We start from the raw sequence: 22023 nt of genomic DNA on the forward strand, positions 1-22023 counted from the left end.
CTCTGGTGAAAACTCAAAGGAGAAGCGACAGAAAAAGAGAGAGCGACAGAGAGAGGGAGAGAGACAGAGAGAGAGAGAGAGAGAGGGGGGGGGGGGGGTTAATGTACTTTCAAGACACGTAGCATTCCGCTAGCCCAGCCTCCATTCCTTCCCCCCGGTGTCCAGGAATCTGCATATGACTGAGCAGCAGCCAATACTCGGGCATTACGACAACACGGGGTTGAGCTTCGGAACCGGGGCCGCTTGAATAAGTGGGTTTGCCGAGGAGGACGGTGGGAGGGTGGCAGAGGACAAGGTGAGAATTGAGCATTCGTCTCCGGCTACCGCCTTTCTTTAACGTGTCAATGTGTTAGTCTTTTTTTTTTTGTTGCTTGGGAGTATGAATAACATTAAGTTGGGTAGACTCATCGTGACAAATGCGATTCGCATGATATCTTAAATCCATTTGCTTGAGGGTTACGGTACACTGTGTCTATACGCGGAATAAATGACTTTATTTGGCTTTAACATGCTTCCTTTGTTTATTCAAGAACATGCAGAGGGGCCACAAGCACAACTCACCTGCTTTTGGTATGCTAATTTCTCTGTAAAATGCTGTTGGCAATTAAAAAAAAGAAAAAGAAAAGTAAAACAAACAACCGAACAATTAGCACGTAGCTACTTCTTCTTTCCTTCCATGAAATGGAAATGCAAGAACCAATTCAATTCAATGTATTGTCATTAAAAACCATGTGCAGGCACATGGGATACATATTCTAGAGGGGATACAAAATATGGCGCAAGGCAACATCCCAAGAGCCAACTCAAAAAGGCCTTTTGAAACACTAGCACACAGCCAAAAGGTGGCAAATTACAAGCTCAGATAGCTATAGATATCTGATATAGAAATAGAAAACTATAGCATAAGATCTGTGGGGGAAAAAAAGCTTTCTTCAATTTGGATGCAAAAAATAAAGTTGTCGAGGGAGAAAAACAGCATCGATATATCACAGAAAGGAATCTGAATTCATAAAGATAAGCATAAAACCCTCATATAAAGCCTGTTCACACAAACCATTAATATAATGGAATTTGTAAAGGCAATGTTGACTGATCATAAAGCAGCATTTATGTAAAATATATAATTCCTTAAATGGTTAAAAAATGCTTGAATTCAACTGCTTCTCTGTAATACCTTCAGTTGTAAAATAACACCTTGTTAACAAAGTCTGAATACTGCAACGGCAGAGTGGAATTTTAAATGCTATGAAAGGACTGGACTCTTTGGCAATAATAGCTCAGGATCTATGAACTAAATGCTTCAGTTACTTCTGCACAAATGGTGATCAAGAGGGTATCTGGTTATTCTTCAAGTAAGTAGTTTTCAAACTATGCCTTGGTGACCATAGTACTGCTGGTAACCTATTATGTGAGGCAGTTATTCCAGCCAACCAAACAGGATTTTAAAAATAGCAGAGGTTTGAAAATCACACCTTTTAAAGATTTCTCCATTACAAAAGCACATTAAGAGTGTTGCTTTCCCATGCAGGCAGTTGGTGTTGATTATGCAATTATTATGTTATATTAAACCAGTTATACTGCTTGGAATAGTGTGGTTAACAGTGAGGAGGACTCTATACAGACACTCATAATTGGCATAGTCCTCTTGTCATGTTTCGCAAACATGACAGGATAGAGCAAACTCAAAAACCACAAGTCCAAGAAAACCCCGGCTCCTTGTTACCATAAGCCTAAGCAGAATTCGGGAACAGCTGACACTCCGTCTCAAAGTCACAGCCCTGCAGCAGCTCTTTGTAGTGCTCTCGGATGTCTTGGTAGATTGGGAATGAGGCCTGATCGTCTGCCATACCGGGGAACGATAGAGGCCTCTCATTAAGCAGCGGCTGCAGCCTCAAGCCATCTTCTCCACAGTCGTACAGCACCAGGAGCAGGTTAGCTGCATAGGGTAAAAAGCGGCTCGTCTGGAAGGATCGCTGAGTCTGTGTGGCGTAGTTGGTGGAGGTCAAATAATCGCTGTCCTTGAAGAAGCCCAGCAGGGTCAACAAGGGCAGCAGTGTCTCTGCGTGTCCAACCTGGATTGTCACGGCTTCAGTCACCTGGTTGCTGGACCTCGGTAACAAGATAAGACAAAATGTTTTAATGCCCAGAGAACTGAACTGCGCAGCATCGAGTGGATTCAAAAACAGTGTGGAACAGTGCAAGAGACAGAAAAGAAAAACAACACTATCATAACAGAAATACTCCACAAGCTATAAATTGTATAGTGAGGGCAAACATGCCCTTCAAAAGTACGTTATACTTTCCCTAAAGAACAGACTGGACATCCACATCTAACAATGTAAATCAAAATCAAAATCAACTTCCTGTGAATACCAATCAAATATCCTCATTAATAATACAAATCAGTCAGCATCAGTCGAGAGTAAATGTCATGAAAAATATTCAAGCTTAAAAAACAGGATTCCAAGAAGTATGAAGTTGTTAGTATAAAAGGAAGGAAAGGGTGTCCGGGTGTTGTGGCAATCTATTCTGTTGCCTATCAACACAGGGATCGCTGGTTCAACTCCCCGTGTTACCTCCGGCTTGGTCGTGCATCCCTACAGACACAACTGGCCGGGTCTGCGGGTGGGAAGCCAGATGTGGGTATGTGTCCTGGTCGCTGCACTAGCGCCTCCTCTGGTCGGTCGGGGCGACTATTCGGGGGGAAGGGGGAACTGGGAGGAATAATATGATCCTCCCACGTGCTACATCCCCCTGGTGAAACGCCTCACTGTCAGGTGAAAAGAAGCAGATGGCAACTCCACATGTATCGGAGGAGGCATGTGGTAGTGTGCAGCCCTCCCCGGATCGGCAGAGGGGGTGGAGCAGCGACCAGGACAACTTGGAGAGTGGGGTAATTGGCCAAGTGCAATTGGAGAAAAAAAACCCATCCAACTCTTGCCAAGACCAGCTTCAAAGCAACCAAAACTAAAGCAATAAAAACATTGGTGACTATTTAATCTATTAAATTCAAGGTTTTCGATTCGGAGCATGAGTGTCAGCCAGACACTGACCTTCACACACACACACACTGTAGGCCACTATAATTTGCAAGTTAAGATTAATGACAGTTTTCCGTGAACATGTTAATCAACTTCAGACAAGATTAAAAGTTCCCTCTCTGCCCTTTGTACCATTTTGTCCATGGTCACGTTGTCCTTCATCCAATCTATTACAAACATCGTAAAAGCTCGGATGGAAAAAATACATGTTAAATCTAAAGTAATTCCATTCTCTTTTCTGGAATCCGGATTTTGCTTTCTTTGGGAAAGACATGACTCTGAGCTTGTGTTTGTATCAGCAGTCACTCCCGACAGGACTAGATGAGCTGCATTGAGAGATGCTCGTGAGGGGGCGGACTAAATCATTTCGCACCTTTTGTAAGGGGTGAGAGGGGCCTCAGAGAGCCTCCACTATTTTCTTTAAGTCCCTCAACCGATGTATTAAGCCAATTTCAACTGAAGTTATCACACTAATTAGTTAGAAATACAAATTTGCAAACCAAAACAAATTTCAATGGCAGGCTTCTCGAGGGCACCCCCCCCCCCACGGGCCCTGGTAGGTCCTTCCCCTTTTTGCCACCACTACGACGTTGCTGTTTAAAGGCAGTGTTTTGATTAAAAGGGTTTACCATCCATCCAGCCATTGTCTTAACCGCTTATCCTGCTGTCAGGGTCGCAGGGATGCTGGAGCCTATTCCAGCAGTCATTGTGCGGCAGGCGGGGAGACACCCTGGACAGACCGCCAGGCCATCAAAGGGCCGACACACACACACACACACACACACACACACACACACACACACACACACACACACACACACACACACACACACACACACACACACACACACCCATTCATTCCTAGGGACAATTTAGTACCACCAATTCACCTGACATACATGTCTTTGGACTGTGGGAAGAAACCGGAGCCCCTGGAGGAAACCCTCGCAGACACGCGGAGAACATGCAAACTCCACACAGAGGACGACCCGGGATGACCCACCAAGGTTGGACTACCCCGGGGCTTGAACCCAGGACCTTCTTGCTGTGAGGCGACCGTGCTAACCACTGTGCCACCAAAAAAGGGTTTACATGGTGTGAAATAATCAGATTTCTCCAAAACCCAGACATACATCTTGCTTCTTTGAATAAGTAGCCTACGGTACATCGGTTCTTCCAATACTTGCTGTTATCACTGCCCAATTATGGTAGTCACCATCCTCAAGCAAGCTTGTTTGATAATTTTTTGTTTTTTTGTTATTGTAGAAGGCTCAGGAATGTTATGAGCATTCCTGGTTGCCATCCTGGCTTAAGAGTTAATTGTTACCCAGCAAACTGGCTCTGTGGATGTCTTTATGCATGCTCAGTAATCCAGGTGAGAAAATCACAGAAAGTGGAATCGGTTCATCTGAACACAACGTTTGTTGAGAAATGTTTCATCACTCATCTAAGTGACCTCTTCAGTCTCAACTGACTGCAGGTATCCCCCACCCTTTTAACAATACAGTGGCATAACGACTGAAAACAACGATTGGTTTCATATGCAAATTGCCATAACCATTAACTAGGATTTTAATGGCCATGTGTACTATTCACAGAGGATTTGGGAATGTCTGCAATCACAGCATTGTAAGATGGCGACAGATAATAATTAGGATAATAATCATTACATTTACACAGCGCTTTTCTAGACACCCAAAGCGCTTCATATTGAAGGGGGTAACTCACGTCAACCACCACCAATGTGTGGCACCCACCTGGGTGATGCACAGCAGCCATTTTGCACTAGAATGCTCACCACGCATCAACTTGAGGTGGAGAAGGGAGGAATCATTGAGCCAGTTACATGGGGAATGGTTAGGTGGCCAGATGGACAGAGCCAGGTTGGGAATTTTGGCAGGACACCGGGGAACCCACTACTCTTTGCAGTAAGTGCCATGGGATCTTTATGACCATAGTGAGTCAGGACCTCGGTTTAACGTCTCATCTGAAGGACGGTATCTCCTACAGCACAGTGTCCCCGTTACTGCACTGGGGCATTGGGATTTGATATTTGTTGTTTTCATTACAACTAGAGGGAAGACTGCCCCCTACTGAACCACCAACACCACTTCGGCAGCAACTTAGTTTTCCCAGGTCTCCCATCCAAGTACTAGCCAAGCCCATACCTGCTTAGCGTTCTGTCATTTGGCAAAGAAAGAGTGGCCACTGGCCTGTAGATGGGTGTAGACTGGTGGAGTCCTGGCCTGACATGTTACCTCTTCTGTGTTGTGCCATCCTCTTGGCCAGCGTCTGTTTCGATTCCCCAATGCCGTGACTTGTACAGTTAGTTTAGACTGAACAGTCGTGAGTGATGAAACATTTCTCTCTCAATAAACGTTGTGTCCAGATGAATCGATTCAACCTTCTGTGGCTCTGTGGCTGTTAGCGAGACAGTAAACCCCTGCAAAAACCAAAGACTATGGGCATTGTAATCAATTGTGTTCACCGCATGACATATTTGCACAATCCAAACAATGAAAAAGGGAAATACTTTTATCACAAATGGAATATGGAAAGGACATATATATGGCGAGAGATGCATTAATAAAATACCAATGTTTGGAAAATAACTTGACGAGGGAGTCTCACCAAGTCATCATTAAAAAGTTAATGGCTTATAATGTTACTGTAAAAACCATCAAGGGAAATCACTTATTTGTTCCAGTCATGTCTTTTGTATTCGTTATACTGCAGGGGCTAAGATAATTAAAAGGGCCCCTGACTGACAGGGCATTTTGCTATGTTTGTTTGGTGACCTTTTGTATTGCACAGTTCCAAAAAGCCAACTGTCAGCCAACTATGTTGTTTTTCATTTATACTTATAGAATTTCATTTATATTAAATTGAAAGATGGAGCAAAACTATAGATGCCATAATTGGGTTATTCTTATTATTCTTTCATCACATTACTTTAAAAACAACATAACCAGTACTATTTCCTGTGGGGTTTTTTTTTAATCCAACTGCCATGCAAACACTATAGCCAGTGCTATACAAATTACTCTGGCATTTGCTGTAGGTTTAATCATATACAAATATTTTAGCATACAAACATTTACATATACAAATGTTTTATTTCTATTCAAGTGTTCCTAGAGTAGTACTCTAGAATGCTGTAGTACATGGCTATGGCATTTGTGTAAATAATGTGAGGAAAAACCACAATATTAGGGAAACTTCCTAGTTTCCATGTTTTTACTATAGTCTTTTTTCATCTGGGAACTTACTTGCCCGAGGATTTTAACAAAACTTAACGTATTGTCAATTTGAACAATGTAAACAAGTGACAAAGAATACACAACTATGTGTTCTCTTTCTTTATAACATGTATGTTTTTTGTCTTGATGCATGCTCAGTAATCCAGGTGTAGAAATCCCAGAAGGTTGAAGCAGTTCATCTGTATGGTTTTTTTTTTTGGGTAGTTCGTTGAACAAGAACTAACTCTGAGTTCATCTTTTAACATTAATTTGTTTATGAAGTTTGGAAAAGACATACGAGAGCCGACCAGTGGTTATTAGCCCAAAGTTCTGCAACTAGCTAAGAATTAGTAACGAGAAATATTGCATGAGTGTTTGTTTGAACATTGTTTGTCGAAGTGTGCGTCCATCGAGAGAACCACAACTCATAACACAAATACACATACAACTCATTATACAAACTATGTACAACGAGACAACTGTTCAGTGCGTGAAGATTTATTAAAGGTCATAAAAAGAAGACCATCTCTCTCTGTGCATTCTTACCGATGCCCCACGGTGACATCGACTTACTACCAGTCACAGAGTCACGAGTAGGCTACCTATCACCTTATACAATTTTTACATGGTCCTTCGAGCCGGATGGTGATGGTTTCTGTGGATTGAAGATGGCTTCAGAAGAGAACCCAGATGTGCGACCCAAGCGCGCTGTACGGCCTCCAGTCTGGATGGATGAATATGAAGTCAACCTCCCTAGTTGGAGGCAATGTCCTCAAGTGAATGTAAGTCGCACTGAACAGCAGCGAGCAGTTGAAAAACACTCACTATTCAGCCATGATCTGGAGGGATATGCCCAGATGACGCCCCTCACTCAATGGCAGAACAGTTGGCCAATACAGCAGCGTTCCTTTGGCGCTGAAGCACCAATGAACCCTGGATGGAGGAGCAATGTGGAAGCCCCCTACAGCATGCCACCGTGGGTTCCCCATCCTTCCCTCGCGGCCTCATCAGAGGTTATGAGAGCAATTCGGCAGCTCCAAGAGGAGAACCAACGGTTACAAATGGCTATGTCAGATATGGGACGTCGTATAGACCACAGCGCTCCACAACCGCTCCCTCAGCCTCGTCAGTCAGTCCCTACACCACCTATCCGGTCCTTCTCACAGCCAGAACAGTTGACACCGCCCAGCGGCTTACCCGGGCCAGCAGCTAATACTGGTAATGTCCTGGTTAGGCAAGAGGAGGAAGAGGAGGATTGGCTGCCACCTCCCCCGCCATTAGGGGATGAGCTGGTGGATGAGCTGGCATTCAGACTCCGCTCGATGAAGCAGGAGCTGCCACAGACACCGAGCCAGGAGTATTGGGAACCTGACCATGGTTCACAGGTGTCAGCTGAGTCGATAGAGGAGTCTGACAGACAGTATGGTGGAGTAACTGTCCCTCGACCTCTGTGCGACGAACATTCAGCACCAAGGCAAGTCTTGACTCATTCTGCCACAGGACCGAAACCCACGATACCGAAGTTCACTAAAGAGGATCCGAGGGAGTTTGCAAGACTTAAGATGGCTTTGGAGAATATTCTGCCTGAAGACGCAACCAAGAGATTCAAATATCAGGTGCTTACGGATCACTTGAAATTCGAAGAGGCGTTGCTAATAGCAGACTCCTATAGCAACTCCCGCTATCCATACCGCGACACCATGGCCTCCCTCATCTCCCACTACAGACAGCCACATCATCTGGCCTTACAGCGAATCGCGGAGGTGATGAATGGACCTAACATTTGCAGTGGTGATACATCGAGCTTTAAGAAGTTTGCTTTGCATGTGAGAGCTCTGGTAGGAATGCTAGATCAGTTGGGTGAAGAGGGTAATATTGAGCTTCAGTGTGGTTCACATGTTGCGAGACTTGCAGCCAAGTTACCACATGACCTGCGTGCCAACTTCAAGAGATACATTCATCCGCTAAAGATCAAAGTCCCAATCCTCCTGAACTTTGCTGACTGGTTGGAGTACGAACTGGAAATCAAACACACCGGACTCAAGCTTGGTCACGGCGAAGAGAAGGAAGCCACAGAGTCGAAGAAAGATCGACGCAAAGACAACAATGGACGCAAGACAATCAGTGTCTTACATGGTGCGGAACCAACTGTCGCCACCGTCACAGAGCCTGCCACGTCCCCCAACATGTCTCAAGAGAATCTGAAAGTGTATTGCCCATACTGCAAGAACACAGAGCATTACCTGTCCCAGTGCTCCGATTTCAGTCAACTGACTAATGAGCAGAAGGGAAATTGGGTGAAGTCCAGCAAGAAATGTTGGAGGTGTGGATGTGGCCACCAAGCGAAACAGTGTCATCTAAGAGCGACTTGTAAGATATGCACGACCTTAACAGGAAGCCAGTGGGAGAGGACGCTTCTCATGTAAGTGTACCAAGTGAAATCCTCTATCTTGATCGCCGGTCGGGTTGCAGTCAGGTGCTGTTGAAGATCAGGAAAGTCATTCTCCGGAATGGGGGTCAAACAGTGGAGACCTATGCGATACTGGACGACGAGTCTGAGAGGACCATTCTTCTCCAAGCAGCGACCAAACAGCTGGGTCTCAAAGGAACACCAGAACAGTTAGCACTGAGAACAGTCCGACAAGGCGTCAGAGTTGTCCATGGTTCAGCCGTCTCGTTTACCATTTCCCCTGCCAACCAGCCGCATCACAGACATAAGATCAAGGGTGCATTCACTGCAGAGGAACTGGGGCTGGCAGAACATACTTGGTCAGTGGCAGCTGTGCAACGCAAGTACAAGCATCTTAAGGGACTGCCGCTCCACTCACTGGACAGGGTTCGCCCTCTTCTGCCGATAGGCTCCGATTACCCGGAGCTGATCACGCCGATCGAACCAGTTCGTATAGGTCCGCCGGGTGGGCCAGCAGCAGTCAACACCAAGCTGGGATGGACTCTCCAGGGTCCAACAAAGTTTGTGAAAGGATGCATCCCCTCATCACAGTGCTTTCTGGTGTCCACACTCTCCCCAGCAGAAGAACTGTCCAGGCACGTGGAGAGACTCTGGCAGCTGGACACGCTGCCTTACCGGAGTGAAAAGTTTGTCACCAGGCCAAGTTGGTCATGTCAGTCAGATACCCTGGGCTACAAGTGTCGGCTGCCAGAAAATCCCACTCCCACAATGAGAAACATCTACCGTGTCCTCGCAAGCCAATATGATCCATTGGGGTTCATTGTGCCTTACACCACAAGGGCTAAGGTACTGGTGCGACGGCTGTGGGACAAACAGAGAGAGTTGGACGATCCCTTGCTGCCCGGCGAGCTTCTCCAGTCCTGGGAAACCTGGGAAGAGGAACTGAGACATCTGCACCTGATCTCTTTTCCCCGCTGCTATGTGAGGGCCGAGATGGATCTGCCAGACAGCGTCAGAGATGTACACATATTCTGTGATGCCTCCGAGTGTGCCTACGGGTCCGTGGCTTATCTATGCACAGAAGATCCACAGGGGCAGGTCCAAGTCGCATTCCTGACCGCCCGATCGAGAGTGGCCCCAAAGCGCCAACAGTCCATACCGCGATTGGAGCTCTGCGCTGCCATCACAGGAGCTCAGCTGGCTGCTCTGCTGAAGAGGGAGCTCACTTTGCCCCTGCGCAGAATTGTCTTGTGGTCAGACTCCACGACAGTCTTGACCTGGCTTCAGTCAGACTCGTGCTACTACAAAGTGTTTGTTGGCACCAGAGTAGCTGAGATCCAAGACCTGACTGATGCTCAAGCCTGGCACTATGTGGACTCTGCCAGTAATCCAGCAGATGATCTGACCCGTGGCCTGACCTTGCAGGAGCTTGCCTCGACAGACAGTCGATGGTGTCAGGGCCCAGTCTTCCGGCGACAGTCACCTGACCACTGGCCAGCCAAACCTGCTACTGAGGCACCAGATGATCCCACTGAGGTGAGGAAGCCAACCTTCTGCGCTCTGTCCATCACATCCACTGACCCTACACTACCTGATCAAGGTCAGTTCAGCAGCTTCAAAGAGCTGATCGAAGCAACAGCATTACCTCATCATGGGGCAGCAGGCTTGCAAGGGAGCCCTTCTGCTGAAGCCTACATAGATGCAGAGAGAGAAGTTCTGAGACAGGCTCAAGAACAGTGCTTCCCAGAAGAGCTCAAGAACTTGAGAGAAAGCAAACCTGTGTCGTCCACGAGTTGCCTGCTGACCTTGGATCCGGAATATGACGAGAGCACGAAGCTTATCCGGGAGGGTGGAAGACTACGACGTAGTCACCAGTTAGAGCCTTACACCGTGCGTGCTATCGTCTTGGACCCTGCGCACCCAGTGACCAAGTTGGTCATCCAGAACACTGACAATGAGCTACGACATCCTGGATCAGAGCGGCTGTACACAGAACTCCGCCGGAGATATTGGATTCTCAAGGGGAGAGAAGCCATTAAGAACCAACAGCGGACCTGCGTGGACTGCCAACGATGGAGGGCCAAACCCACTGTTCCGAAGATGTCGGACCTTCCTGAAGCTTGTCTGCGTCTGTACAAGCTGGCGTTCACCTCCACCGGGGTCGACTGCTTCGGGCCTCTTCAGGTGAAAGTGGGCAGACGGAACGAGAAGAGGTGGGGAGTGCTGTTTAAGTGCATGACGACCAGGGCAGTCCACATAGAACTCCTGACCAGCCTTGACTCAGATTCCTTTCTTATGGCATTGAGGAGGTTCACCGCTCGGAGAGGGAAACCTATGGAGCTTCTGTCTGACCAGGGCACCAACTTCAAGGATGGAGAGCGAGAGCTACAGGAGGCCTTTGGAGCTCTGCATCACATCCTTCAAGCACAGCTGGCAAAGTCTCAGATCAAGTTCCAGTTCAACCCACCAAGTGCCCCTCATTTCGAGGGCACTTGGAGGAACGTGAGATAAGATCTATCAAGACCGCCCTCACTGCCACTGTGAAAGCACAGACCGTCACTGAGGAAGTGCTCAACACCGTTCTCATTGAAGTGGAGGGCATCTTGAACTCCAAACCCTTGGGGTACGTGTCGAATGATGTGGCAGACCCAGAATCCGTGACCCCAAACTTGCTTCTCATGGGGCAGCTGGACCCAACCATGCCCCAAGCCGTTTACCAGGAGTCAGAGCTTCTGAGTCGCCGCCGGTGGAGACACTGCCAAGTGTTGGCTGACCAGTTTTGGACACACTTCATGAGGTACTACCTGCCTGCTCTCCAGACCCGCTCCAAGTGGTGGAATGACTCAGAGAACCTCCAGTCCGATACGGTTGTCATGATCATCGACCCACAGCTGCCAAGGGCATCTTGGCCAATAGGGAAAGTGAGCAGGGTTCTCCCAGGAGCAGACGGAAAAATCCGTGCTGCTGAAGTCAGCATTGAAGGCAAGACCTACGTGAGACCAGTTGCCCGCCTCATCAAGCTCCCTGCCATTCCAGATGAGGACACTGTGTGAATCTTCTCCGTTAGAGACAAATACGGCACGCCATATTTGGGGGCGGCTGTTAAGAAGATTCCATATCCTTCTCTTTATTTTAATTTATTAATATCTCTTAGATATTACGAGTAGTATTTTAGTTTAGAATAGGCCTATATTTCATGTTCATTCCTAAAGTACCACCTAGCCTGTTTCCTATTGGTTAGCTAGGTTGTCAATCATCCCCTGTAGCTAACATGTCACGTCATGTCCTCAGTTGCTCCGGTGAAGTTTGAAGAAGACATACGAATGCCGACCAGTGGTTATTAGCTCAAAGTTCTATAACTAGCTAAGAATTAGTAACGAGAAATAGTGAATGAGTGTTTGTTTGGACATTGTTTGTCGAAGTGTGCGTCCATCGAGAGAACCACAACTCATAACACAAATATACATACAACTCATTATACAAACTATGTACAACGAGACAACTGTTCAGTGCGTGAAGATTTATTAAAGGCCATAAAAGGAAGACCATCTCTCTCTGTGCATTCTTACCGATGCCCAACAGTGACATCGACTTACTACAAGTCAGAGAGTCACGAGTAGGCTACCTATCACCTTATACAATTTCACAGAGCCAAAACATTATGACAAGTCACAGGTGAACCGAATAATATTTACCATCTCCAAACAAGGGCATGTCAAGAGCCGGGTAGATTACACGATAAGCAAACAATGAGTTCTTGTAGTCAACATGTTGAATGCAGGAGAAATAGGCGGAAATAAAGACCCGAGCGACTTTAACAAGGGCCCAATTGTTATGGCCAGACGACTAAGTCAGAGCACCTCTGAAACGGCAAGGCTTGTGGGGTGCTCCCGGTCAGTAGTGGTGAGTACGTGTCTGTGATTGTTCTCATTCATCCAGGTCATGGTTATCCAAAGGAATTGAATCAAGTGCAACTGGACTTGGTATATATCCGTGAAGACGTTTCGCCTCATCCAAGAGGCTTCATCAGTTCCTGCCTTTCTGACTAGACCAAGCTAGTCTGACTGGCTGGTGATGAATCTCAGATATTTATCCTCTTTGGAGTCGTTATAGAGCTAATGATGTCCATGGCTCTATGTGTTCCGATGTTTAGCAACGTCCGTCGTTATCAGAGGTATTGATATGCGTGGCTCTTTGTGATCCGATGTTCCAAAATTTACCAAACAACCACTACACAAACGGATGGCCCAACACAAAAGGCCAACCTCCTCAGGACAAGACTCAGCAGTCTATCTACACCTAAAGGAGAAGACACACTCCTTCGAGGACAGCAACGTACACATTTTGGACAGGGAAGATAGATGGTTTGAAAGAGGGGTGAAGGAAGCCATCTACACTCACTGGCCACTTTATTAGGTACACCTTGCTAGTACCGGGTTGGATGCCCTTTTGCCTTCAGAACTGCCTTAATCCTTCGTGGCATAGATTCAACAAGGTACTGGAAACATTCCTCAGAGAGTTTGGTCCATATTGACATGATAGCATCACGCAGGTGCTGCAATTTGTCGGCTGCACATCCATGATGCGAATCTCCCGGTCCACCACATCCCAAAGGTGCTCTGTTGGATTGAGATCTGGTGACTGTGGAGGCCATTTGAGTACAGTGAACTCATTGTCATGTTCAAGAAACCAGTCTGAGATGATTCGAGCTTTATGACATGGTGCGTTATCCTGCTGGAAGTAGCCATCAGAAGATGGGAACACTGTGGTCATAAAGGGATGGACATGGTCAGCAACAATACTCAGGTAAGCTGTGGCGTTGACACGATGCTCAATTGGTACTAAGGGGCCCAAAGTGTGCCAAGAAAATATCCCCCACACCATTACACCACCACCACCTGCCTGAACCGTTGATACAAGGCAGGATGGATCCATGCTTTCATGTTGTTGACGCCAAATTCTGACCCTACCATCCGAATGTCGCAGCAGAAATCGAGACTCATCAGACCAGGCAACGTTTTTCCAATCTTCTATTGTCCAATTTTGGTGAGCCGGTGCGAATTGCAGCCTCAGTTTCCTGTTCTTAGCTGACAGGAGTGGCACCCGGTGTGGTCTTCTGCTGCTGTAGCCCATCTGCCTCAAGGTTCGACGTGTTGTGCGTTCAGAGACGCTCTTCTGCATACCTCGGTTGTAATGAGTGGTTATTTGAGTTACTGTTGCCTTTCTATCAGCTCGAACCAGTCTGGCCATTCTCCTCTGACCTCTGGCATCAACAAGGCATTTTCGCCCACAGAACTGCCAATCACTGGATATTTTCTCTTTTTCGGACCATTCTCTGTAAACCCTAGAGATGGTTGTGCGTGAAAATCCCAGTAGATCAGCAGTTTCTGAAATACTCAGACCAGCCCGTCTGGCACCAACAACCATGCCACGTTCAAAGTCACTTAAATCACCTTTCTTCCCCATTCTGATGCTCGGTTTGAACTGCAGCAGATCATCTTGACCATGTCTACATGCCTAAATGCATTGAGTTGCTGCCATGTGATTGGCTGATTAGAAATTTGCGTTAATGAGCAGTTGGACAGGTGTGCCTAATAAAGTGGCCAGTGAGTGTATGTGAAACTGGAAAAACCATCCCTAAACAGAGGAGGAGGTCTGCGACGCCACCAACTCCCACTTACAATGCCGTCCTTTCATCTCTACCCAGGAGACTCAAGAAACTTAGCCTCCAAGAACAACAGTCAGTCACTAACGGCTCCAACGACTCATGACCACTGAATGGAGCACTAACGAAGTCGAAACTAACACCCCCAACGACCGTCGCTGCTTAACATCGGATCACAAAGAGCCACGCATATCAATACCTCTGATAATGACGGGCGTTGCTAAACATCGGAACACAAAGAGCCATGGACATCATTAACTCTATAACGACTCCAAAGAGGACAAATATCTGAGTTTCATCACCAGCCAGTCAGACTAGCTTGGTCTAGTCAGAAAGGCATGAACTGATGAAGCCTCTTGGATGAGAGGCGAAACGTCTTCACGGATATATACCAAGTCCAGTTGCACTCGAGTGGTGAGTACCTACTAACAGTGGTCCATGGAGGGACAAAACACAAACCGGAGATGGTGTTGGGTGCCCAAGGCTCATCAATGCGTGAGGGCACTGAAGGCTATCCCATCTGGTCCAAACCGACAGGTCTACTGTGGCACAACTCACAGAAAATTTTAATGACGGTTATGGCAGGAATGTGTCAACACAGCGCATCACAGCTTGCTGTGTATGAGGGCTGTGCAGCCACAGACCGGTCAGAGTGCCCATGATGACCCCTTGTCCATTGTCGAAAGCGCCTAAAAAAAAGACTATGATGTATGTAATATTCAGACTGACATCTCAAATAGGGAGACAAGGGCAAAGAGTGTTTTGAGCAGAGAGTCTTATTTGGTCCCTCTGAGATGTCTTGGCCCTGTAGAAAGGCCCAGCCATGATAAAAAGCTAAACATGGCTCTGCTAAATATCAGGGCACTTACAAATAAGACCTTATCTATAAATGATTTTATCTGGGAGGAGAAGCTAGATTTCCTTTTTTGAACAGAAACTTGGCTTGGTTCAGATGGAGTTGCCCTTCTAGCTGAAGCCTCTCCTCCAAACTAGTTTCATTCACTCTATATGTGAGGGTAAGAGAGGTGGAGGACTGGCAGCCATTTTCTCAGTTGTATTTAAATGTAAACGCTTGCATCTAGGCAGTTTCTCATCCTTCAAGTATCAGGCGATCTTATTGTGAGGTCAATTCTGTGTTACTGGTTACTATGTATCAGTCCCCAAAGCATACAGCCTTATTTTTACCTGAAATATCAGAACTACTGTCGATTTGTTTTACTAATTATGACAGAATTTCAATTTCTGGGGACTTAAATTTGCATGTGGATAACGCCTCAAATGGCAAAGCTGGAGTTTGTACAGCTTTTGCTTTCCTTTGATTTTATTCAAAATGTTGTTGGGCCAACCCAAAACCTTGGCCACACCCTAGCTTTAGTGATATGTAGAGGCCGGACTTCTGCTGTTGACAAGATTGTTGATAATGACTTATCAGATCACTACTGTTTGTTTTTTTCTGATTGTCTCTGACTCAGCAACAAACAACACAGAGTGTACCATAAAGGCATTTCCTTAGTCCTTTGCAGTCATTAACTTCCCTCATCACCTGCGCAGTCTTCCTCTGTTAGCTGATATTTCCTCAGTGTATGATAAAGTTAACCACTTCAGCTTTAAACTAGAGTCAGCTCTCGACATAGTGGCTCCTATGAAAACTAAGAAGAAATCACAGATTACAGTAATACCCTGGAAGACTGAGCAAATACGTTTGCTCAGGAGGGATTGCCGCAGAGCAGAGCGAATGCAGAGAAAAAGTAAGCTTACAATCCATGGCAAGATTTTTTAGAAAATCTATATTTGTTTATAACAAAGCCCTGCGCTGTGCAAGGCAGGCTTATTTCTCTGGCACTATAAATGAAAACAGGAACCACTCCAGAGTCTTATTTTCAACAATCAATCATCTTATAACTCCTCCCTAATCTCATGAGCAGTTATGCCCTGCATCTAAATCAAAATGTGATGAGTTTACATCATTCTTTGATAATAAAATCATTAATATCCGAGCAGGTATCATGAATAATGTTGTTAATCCAAACAGTCAAACTGCTCGTAACGACTCTCGGGGAAATCTAATTTGCTTTTGCAAAATTAGCAAAGAGGAACTTCGTAAAACCATCTTGCAGATGAAGTCATCCACCTGCTCTCTGGATGCAATTCCCACTGCCTTTTTTAAAGAGGTCTTAGCTAGTTTGATTGGTGATGTTTTGGATATTGTAAACTGTTCTTTAGAATCAGATATCTTTCCTGATTCACTGAAAACAGCTATAGTAAAGCCCTTACTCAAGAGGAATAATCTTGATTCGTCGGCGCTGAGCAATTATAGGCCTATTTCTAATCTGCCTTTTCTGGAGCAAAATTTTGGAAAAGTCAGTGTACAAGCAATTGGATGGGTTTTTGCATGAAAACAAGATTCATGATAAATTTCAGTCTGGTTTTAGAAAAGGACACAGTGTTGAAACAGCACTTGTAAAAGTAGTCAACGATCTCAGAGTGAACGCTGATAATAAAAATGTTTCCATTCTTTTACTCCTTGATCTGACGGCTGCCTTTGATACAGTCGATCATGATATACTTCTAGACCGTCTTGAGAATTGGATTCGCCTTTCAGGCACTACCCTATCATAGTTCTACAATTATCTTACTGGCAGAAGTTATTTTGTTAGACTTTCTGACCATGTCTCGGACAAACATGTAGTTTTCTCAGGTATTCTGCAGGGTTCTATTCTTGGTCCTTTATTGTTCCGTCTGTACATGCTGCCGCTTGGGAAAATTATCTGTGATCATGGAGTGAATTTCCATTTTTATGCTGATGATACTCAGTTACATTTATCTGTAGCACCAGATGACCCCAATGCTCTCAATCCCTTGATGAATTGCCTGTATAGTATTAAACAGTGGATGAATGAAAATTTTCTGAAATTGAACGAAGAGAAATTATATCAAGTAGAATGGGAAGTCTGGCTGTACAGAATAAGACTGTAGTAAAAAACCTGCGTGTCATCATTAACTCTGAGTTGGATTTTAAATCACATATCAACAATGTTACAAAGGGTGCCTTTCTTCACCTAAAAAATATTGCTAGAATTAGACCCTACCTCTGCCAGGAAGACGCCAAAAGGTGATGCATACTTTTATCTCTTCGTGTTTAGACTATTGCAATGCACTTCTTACTGGTTTACCCCAAAAAAGTATCGATAGGCTGCAACTAGTACAGAACGCGGCAGCAAGGGTCTTGACAAAAACCAGGATGAGAGATCACATTACTCCAGTTTTAGTGCCTTTGCACTGGCTTTCTGTAGCATTGAGGATTGATTTTAAAATTCTTTTACTTGTGTTTAAAGCTCTACATGGTTTAGCACCCTCATACCTATCTGACTGCTAATCTGATTATGTTCCGAGCCGGTCTCTTAGATCCTCTGGTGCTGGCCTGCTTAATGTCCCTAGAATGAACTACAAAAAGTATGGCGAAGCAGCATTTTGTTTTTATGTACCGACAGCTTGGAATAGACTCCCCCAACAAATAAGAGAAGCAACGTCCATAGATAGTTTTAAGAATCAGCTCAAGACCCATTCTATACTTTTGCTTTTAATTAATTCCACTTTATATTTCTTTTTATTCTTATTTTTTATCTTGTACTGTGGTTTCATTTCTTGTCTTATGCTTTTTTGCCTAGGTTTGTGTTTTATTGTTTTTAACTTATTTTATCTGTATTGTTGTTGAGTTTTATTGTTTCCCCTGTTTTTAAATTAAAGCACTTTGAGCTGCATTTTATGTATGAAAGGTGCTATACAAATAAAGTTTATTATTATTATTATTATTATCATGTGCATGAGAGCATCAGAACTGTACCTAGGAGCAGTTAAAGAAGGTTGCTTGGTATGATGAGTCCCATTTTCTTTTAGATCACGTGGATGGCCGTGTATGTGTGCACCATTTGCCAAGAGAAGTGATGGCACCAGGATGCACTGTGGGAAGACGATACGCCAGTGGAGGGAGTGCGATGCTCTGGGCAATGTTCTGCTGGGAAACCCTGGGTCTGGCCATTCATGTGGATGTCAATTTAAAATGTGCCCCCTACCTAAATATTGTTGCAGACCAGGTACACCCCTTCATCAATCAAATTGCATTTTATACAGCAATGGTATTCCCTGATGGCAGTGGCTTCTTTCAGCAGGATAATGCACCCTGCCGCACTGCACACATTGTTCAAGAATGGTTTGAGGAACATGATGAAGTGTTCAAGGTGTTTCTTTGGCCTCCAAATTCTCCAGATCTCAATCCGATTGAGCATCTGTGGGATGTGCTGGACTAACAAGTCTGATCCATGTCAGCTTCACCTCACAACTTACACGACTTGAAGGATCTGCTGCTAATGTTTTGGAGAAAGAAACCACAGGACACCTTTAGGGGTCTTGTAGAGTCCATGGCTCAACGGGTCGGCGCTGTTTCGGTGGCACACGGAGGACGAACAGTATATTAAGCAGGTGGTCATAATGTTTTGGCTCATCAACGTATCTCTACGTAGGAGGACATTTCAGTATAACTCACTTGCTCTCATTGGCTGCCTTATCCAGTCGACTGAAGACATCATGGAAAAGGATGCAGCTTGACTTGCTATTGATATCATGACCATAGCCTCTTTTCCAGAAGTGTTTCAGGTCACTTGCATACTCCATAACCTGTTAATGCACCAGAGAACACACTATTAGACATAAATAATTATTAGTCTATATATGGAACATGCTTTGTGTAAAATAATAGCAAAGGACTTTAAAGGGGTATGCCTTTGACTAAAAGATAAGGTATCCTCGTGATAATAATCTGTGAGTCTTTCATTATGTGAGGTTAAGTTTCAGGCTACCTGAGTATTAGGTCAGCTTGTAATACAAGATACAGCACTTTTTTGAGACATGAATAGCCCAAAATAGTTCCACAGTGGGTAAATACAATCTATGGAGAGGTGAATAATTAAATGCACTGTGATTTGGAGACTAGACTGAATATTGCTCTTCGCATGAACAAACCACTAATGCTTTGTAAGTAGTAGTAGTAGTAGTAGTAGTAGTAGTACTAGTAGTTTAATGTAGGCATGCCATGTTATTTACCCACAGATACCTGTGCATCTATCTCATCAAAGAGCTGACACCATGGTGAGTTCACTGTCTTGATGGCAAAGTCATAAGCACAAAAGTAAAATGCAGCCTCTGCCATATCTGTAGGAGAGATGTTACCAAACCATGTTGAAATTAATGAATCTATAGAAGCCATACTGCCATGTCAATGCACACAAATAAGAGGCAAGTGAATTAAAATAAACACAATTCTTTTTTTTGTCAATTTGGACTCTGTATAAGTGACAAACACAAACATCACTGATATGTCTTAACCTTGAAAACAAGGTAATGTAGTATACTTGAATAATTTAACTTAATTTAACTTTTGTACCTCTCTGAGGACTATATATCTACTTTGGCTACCTACTGATGTAGCTCAGTGTGCACTAAAATTCAATTTAGTACTTATCTGGTGGGTTATTACAAGTGAAGAAACATCCCCACCTAGTGGATAAATATTCATTGTAGCGCATTACCACTAAGATTCGGCCAGACTTGAAAGTTAACGTTTCTTTCTTTCAAAATGGACTCAACTGCATTTTGAAGAGTTGCTGGATAATATCGAGTATATCAAATAAATTAGTGCGCTGGTGGAGTTGCATGACGCAGATCAGCCCAGCAGACAAACATCTTCCTTTGTAATCTATGCCATGCGAAATCCCAATAGAAACACACATAGGACTGTTTCTAGAACTAAGAATCAAGTCTAAAACTAAATGACGAGGTCAAGTGATATGCTCTGTTGTCCTAGGGAGTAACGATTTGCGTTTGGCACAAGTATCTGCCTTTGTTGTGCTGACTGTATTCATGTCTGCCAAACCTTTTCAAAGATAACATGGGAATTGTAGTCTTTTAACAGATACAACCATCAGTGATAGATTTATATGGGACATCTAGACGGTCTGCAATCTTCTCCAGAACTCTTCTCATCTCTGGTCCCACTTTGAACTTGTCTACCTCTGCCGTGGCTGATGGGTTCTCATCAACCTCATTCACAAACTTGGTGCACTGATCAAAAAACCTCATCAGGGCATCGTTGACAACATGGTCAAACTCGTGATCTGTTGTTGATTTGTTGGGAGACAGGACAGGACACATCAATTACACTGTAGTTGTGAAAACCCATAGCAGTACGTAACTTTTGTCCAATTGAAGCCATCACTTAACCGAGTCTTACCTGCTAATCCCCACAGCTCTGTCAGCCCTCCCTTGAAAGACACGGTGCTGTTGACACACCGGTGTTTTGAACTGGTGATGAATTTGAAGCGTCCACGTCGCAGGTTCTCCTTTGAAACCAACGACGGGAAAAACTTCGACAGTCTAACAGCCAAGTGCTTGTGATCCTTCACACCTTTCTGGACCAGTCGGCCGTCCATGTCCTCCGTGTACCACATCTTCCAGACGTTTTTGATTTCACGCAGCCAGCTACTTTTGTCGGAGGCCTGGCGCAAGACAAGGTCGTAGAGCTTCTGCATCTTTTTAACGTTTTTGGTCGTCGGGTACCTTGTGCCATGCCTTATTATGGCGGTCAAATGAACTTCGCGACATTTCACGGAGGGGAGCTGCAACAGAGACTTGTTTACTGCAAGTATATCGTCGCTCAGATATGGATTCACTTCCTCGTACCTACCCTTTGTGCTGAAGTATTTGGCAATCGATGGCACTTTTACACCATTGATAGTCTTAGCACTGTCAATTGAACAACACGAAATGCTTCCAATGAAGAAATAAACAAATAAGGAAAACACAGGCATGATGCGCAGTGGATACACCGCTCGCGTCAAGTCGCTGTTCCTGGTCGCAGTTTTTTGGACTCATGATGGCGTCATCCAAATCGCCCCCGACAAGGACAACTAATTCGTTTCCCTGAGTTTCTCCACCCCCCCCCCGTCCACCCACACACACACACACACACACACACACACGACTGCAACCGTCATTCGCGTTTGCGTGGTCAAACTAGCCGCCCCTGTGTATCGCATGCGCAATTGATCTAATGTTTACGGCAAACGGAATAAAACAGCTCCGAGAAACTCTTGAAAGTTACTACGGAATAACATTATCACAAGTATCGGACAGATGTTGCAGCAATGCTTTCACTTTATTCCCAGGAGTGAACAGAGTCCACATTGAATCAATGGGCAGTTTCGTATATACAGTATTATATAGTTGTCCAATTTAAAGCTAACGCAAATCCCATCAAGCAATACTTTTGGATTTCAGATTAAAGGATGGCGTGGATTTTCATTTCCACTATTTGGGAACAGAACAATACGTGTTCATTACAAAATGAAAGGAAAACCATTACAGCCCCCTCGCCCCCCATTCCCATGCTGATAAGTAATTAAGCAGGTTCACAAGTAGAAACGTATGCTGAAGAAATTTGCACAAATATGAACTACTTTTACTGTGCAGTTTTTGAGTAATTCAGTGTCGAAGACAAATTGGCCTTTCCGTCAACTTTGATGTGGGATGAAACCCATTTCTTCCACAATTATTACGTCTTAGACTACTTGCACAAATGCTATGAACTGCTTTCACTGTGTAGTTTTTGAGTAA

At 44.8% G+C, this 22023-nt stretch overlaps 1 protein-coding gene across 3 annotated transcripts; it reads right to left on the reverse strand.

Moving 5' to 3' along the window:
* Positions 1–502: 502 nt before the first annotated feature.
* minpp1a (multiple inositol-polyphosphate phosphatase 1a) lies at positions 503–21268 on the reverse strand. Of its 3 annotated transcripts, none has more exons than XM_056291899.1 (5): positions 20642–21268; positions 20331–20525; positions 19466–19563; positions 18899–19029; positions 503–2103 (listed from the first exon to the last, which is right to left on the reverse strand). In XM_056291899.1, exons 1-5 carry the CDS (start codon positions 21216–21218, stop codon positions 1731–1733), a joined length of 1374 nt encoding a protein of 457 aa, XP_056147874.1. In that variant the 5' UTR covers positions 21219–21268; the 3' UTR covers positions 503–1730. The 3 variants fall into 3 exon arrangements, with proteins under 3 accessions (XP_056147874.1, XP_056147873.1, XP_056147875.1); XM_056291898.1 differs by having other exon boundaries at positions 503–2109; XM_056291900.1 differs by lacking the exon at positions 20331–20525 and having other exon boundaries at positions 503–2109.
* Positions 21269–22023: the final 755 nt, after the last annotated feature.

The sequence above is a fragment of the Lampris incognitus genome, chromosome 13, assembly GCF_029633865.1.
Source record: "Lampris incognitus isolate fLamInc1 chromosome 13, fLamInc1.hap2, whole genome shotgun sequence".
NCBI lineage: Eukaryota > Metazoa > Chordata > Actinopteri > Lampriformes > Lampridae > Lampris > Lampris incognitus.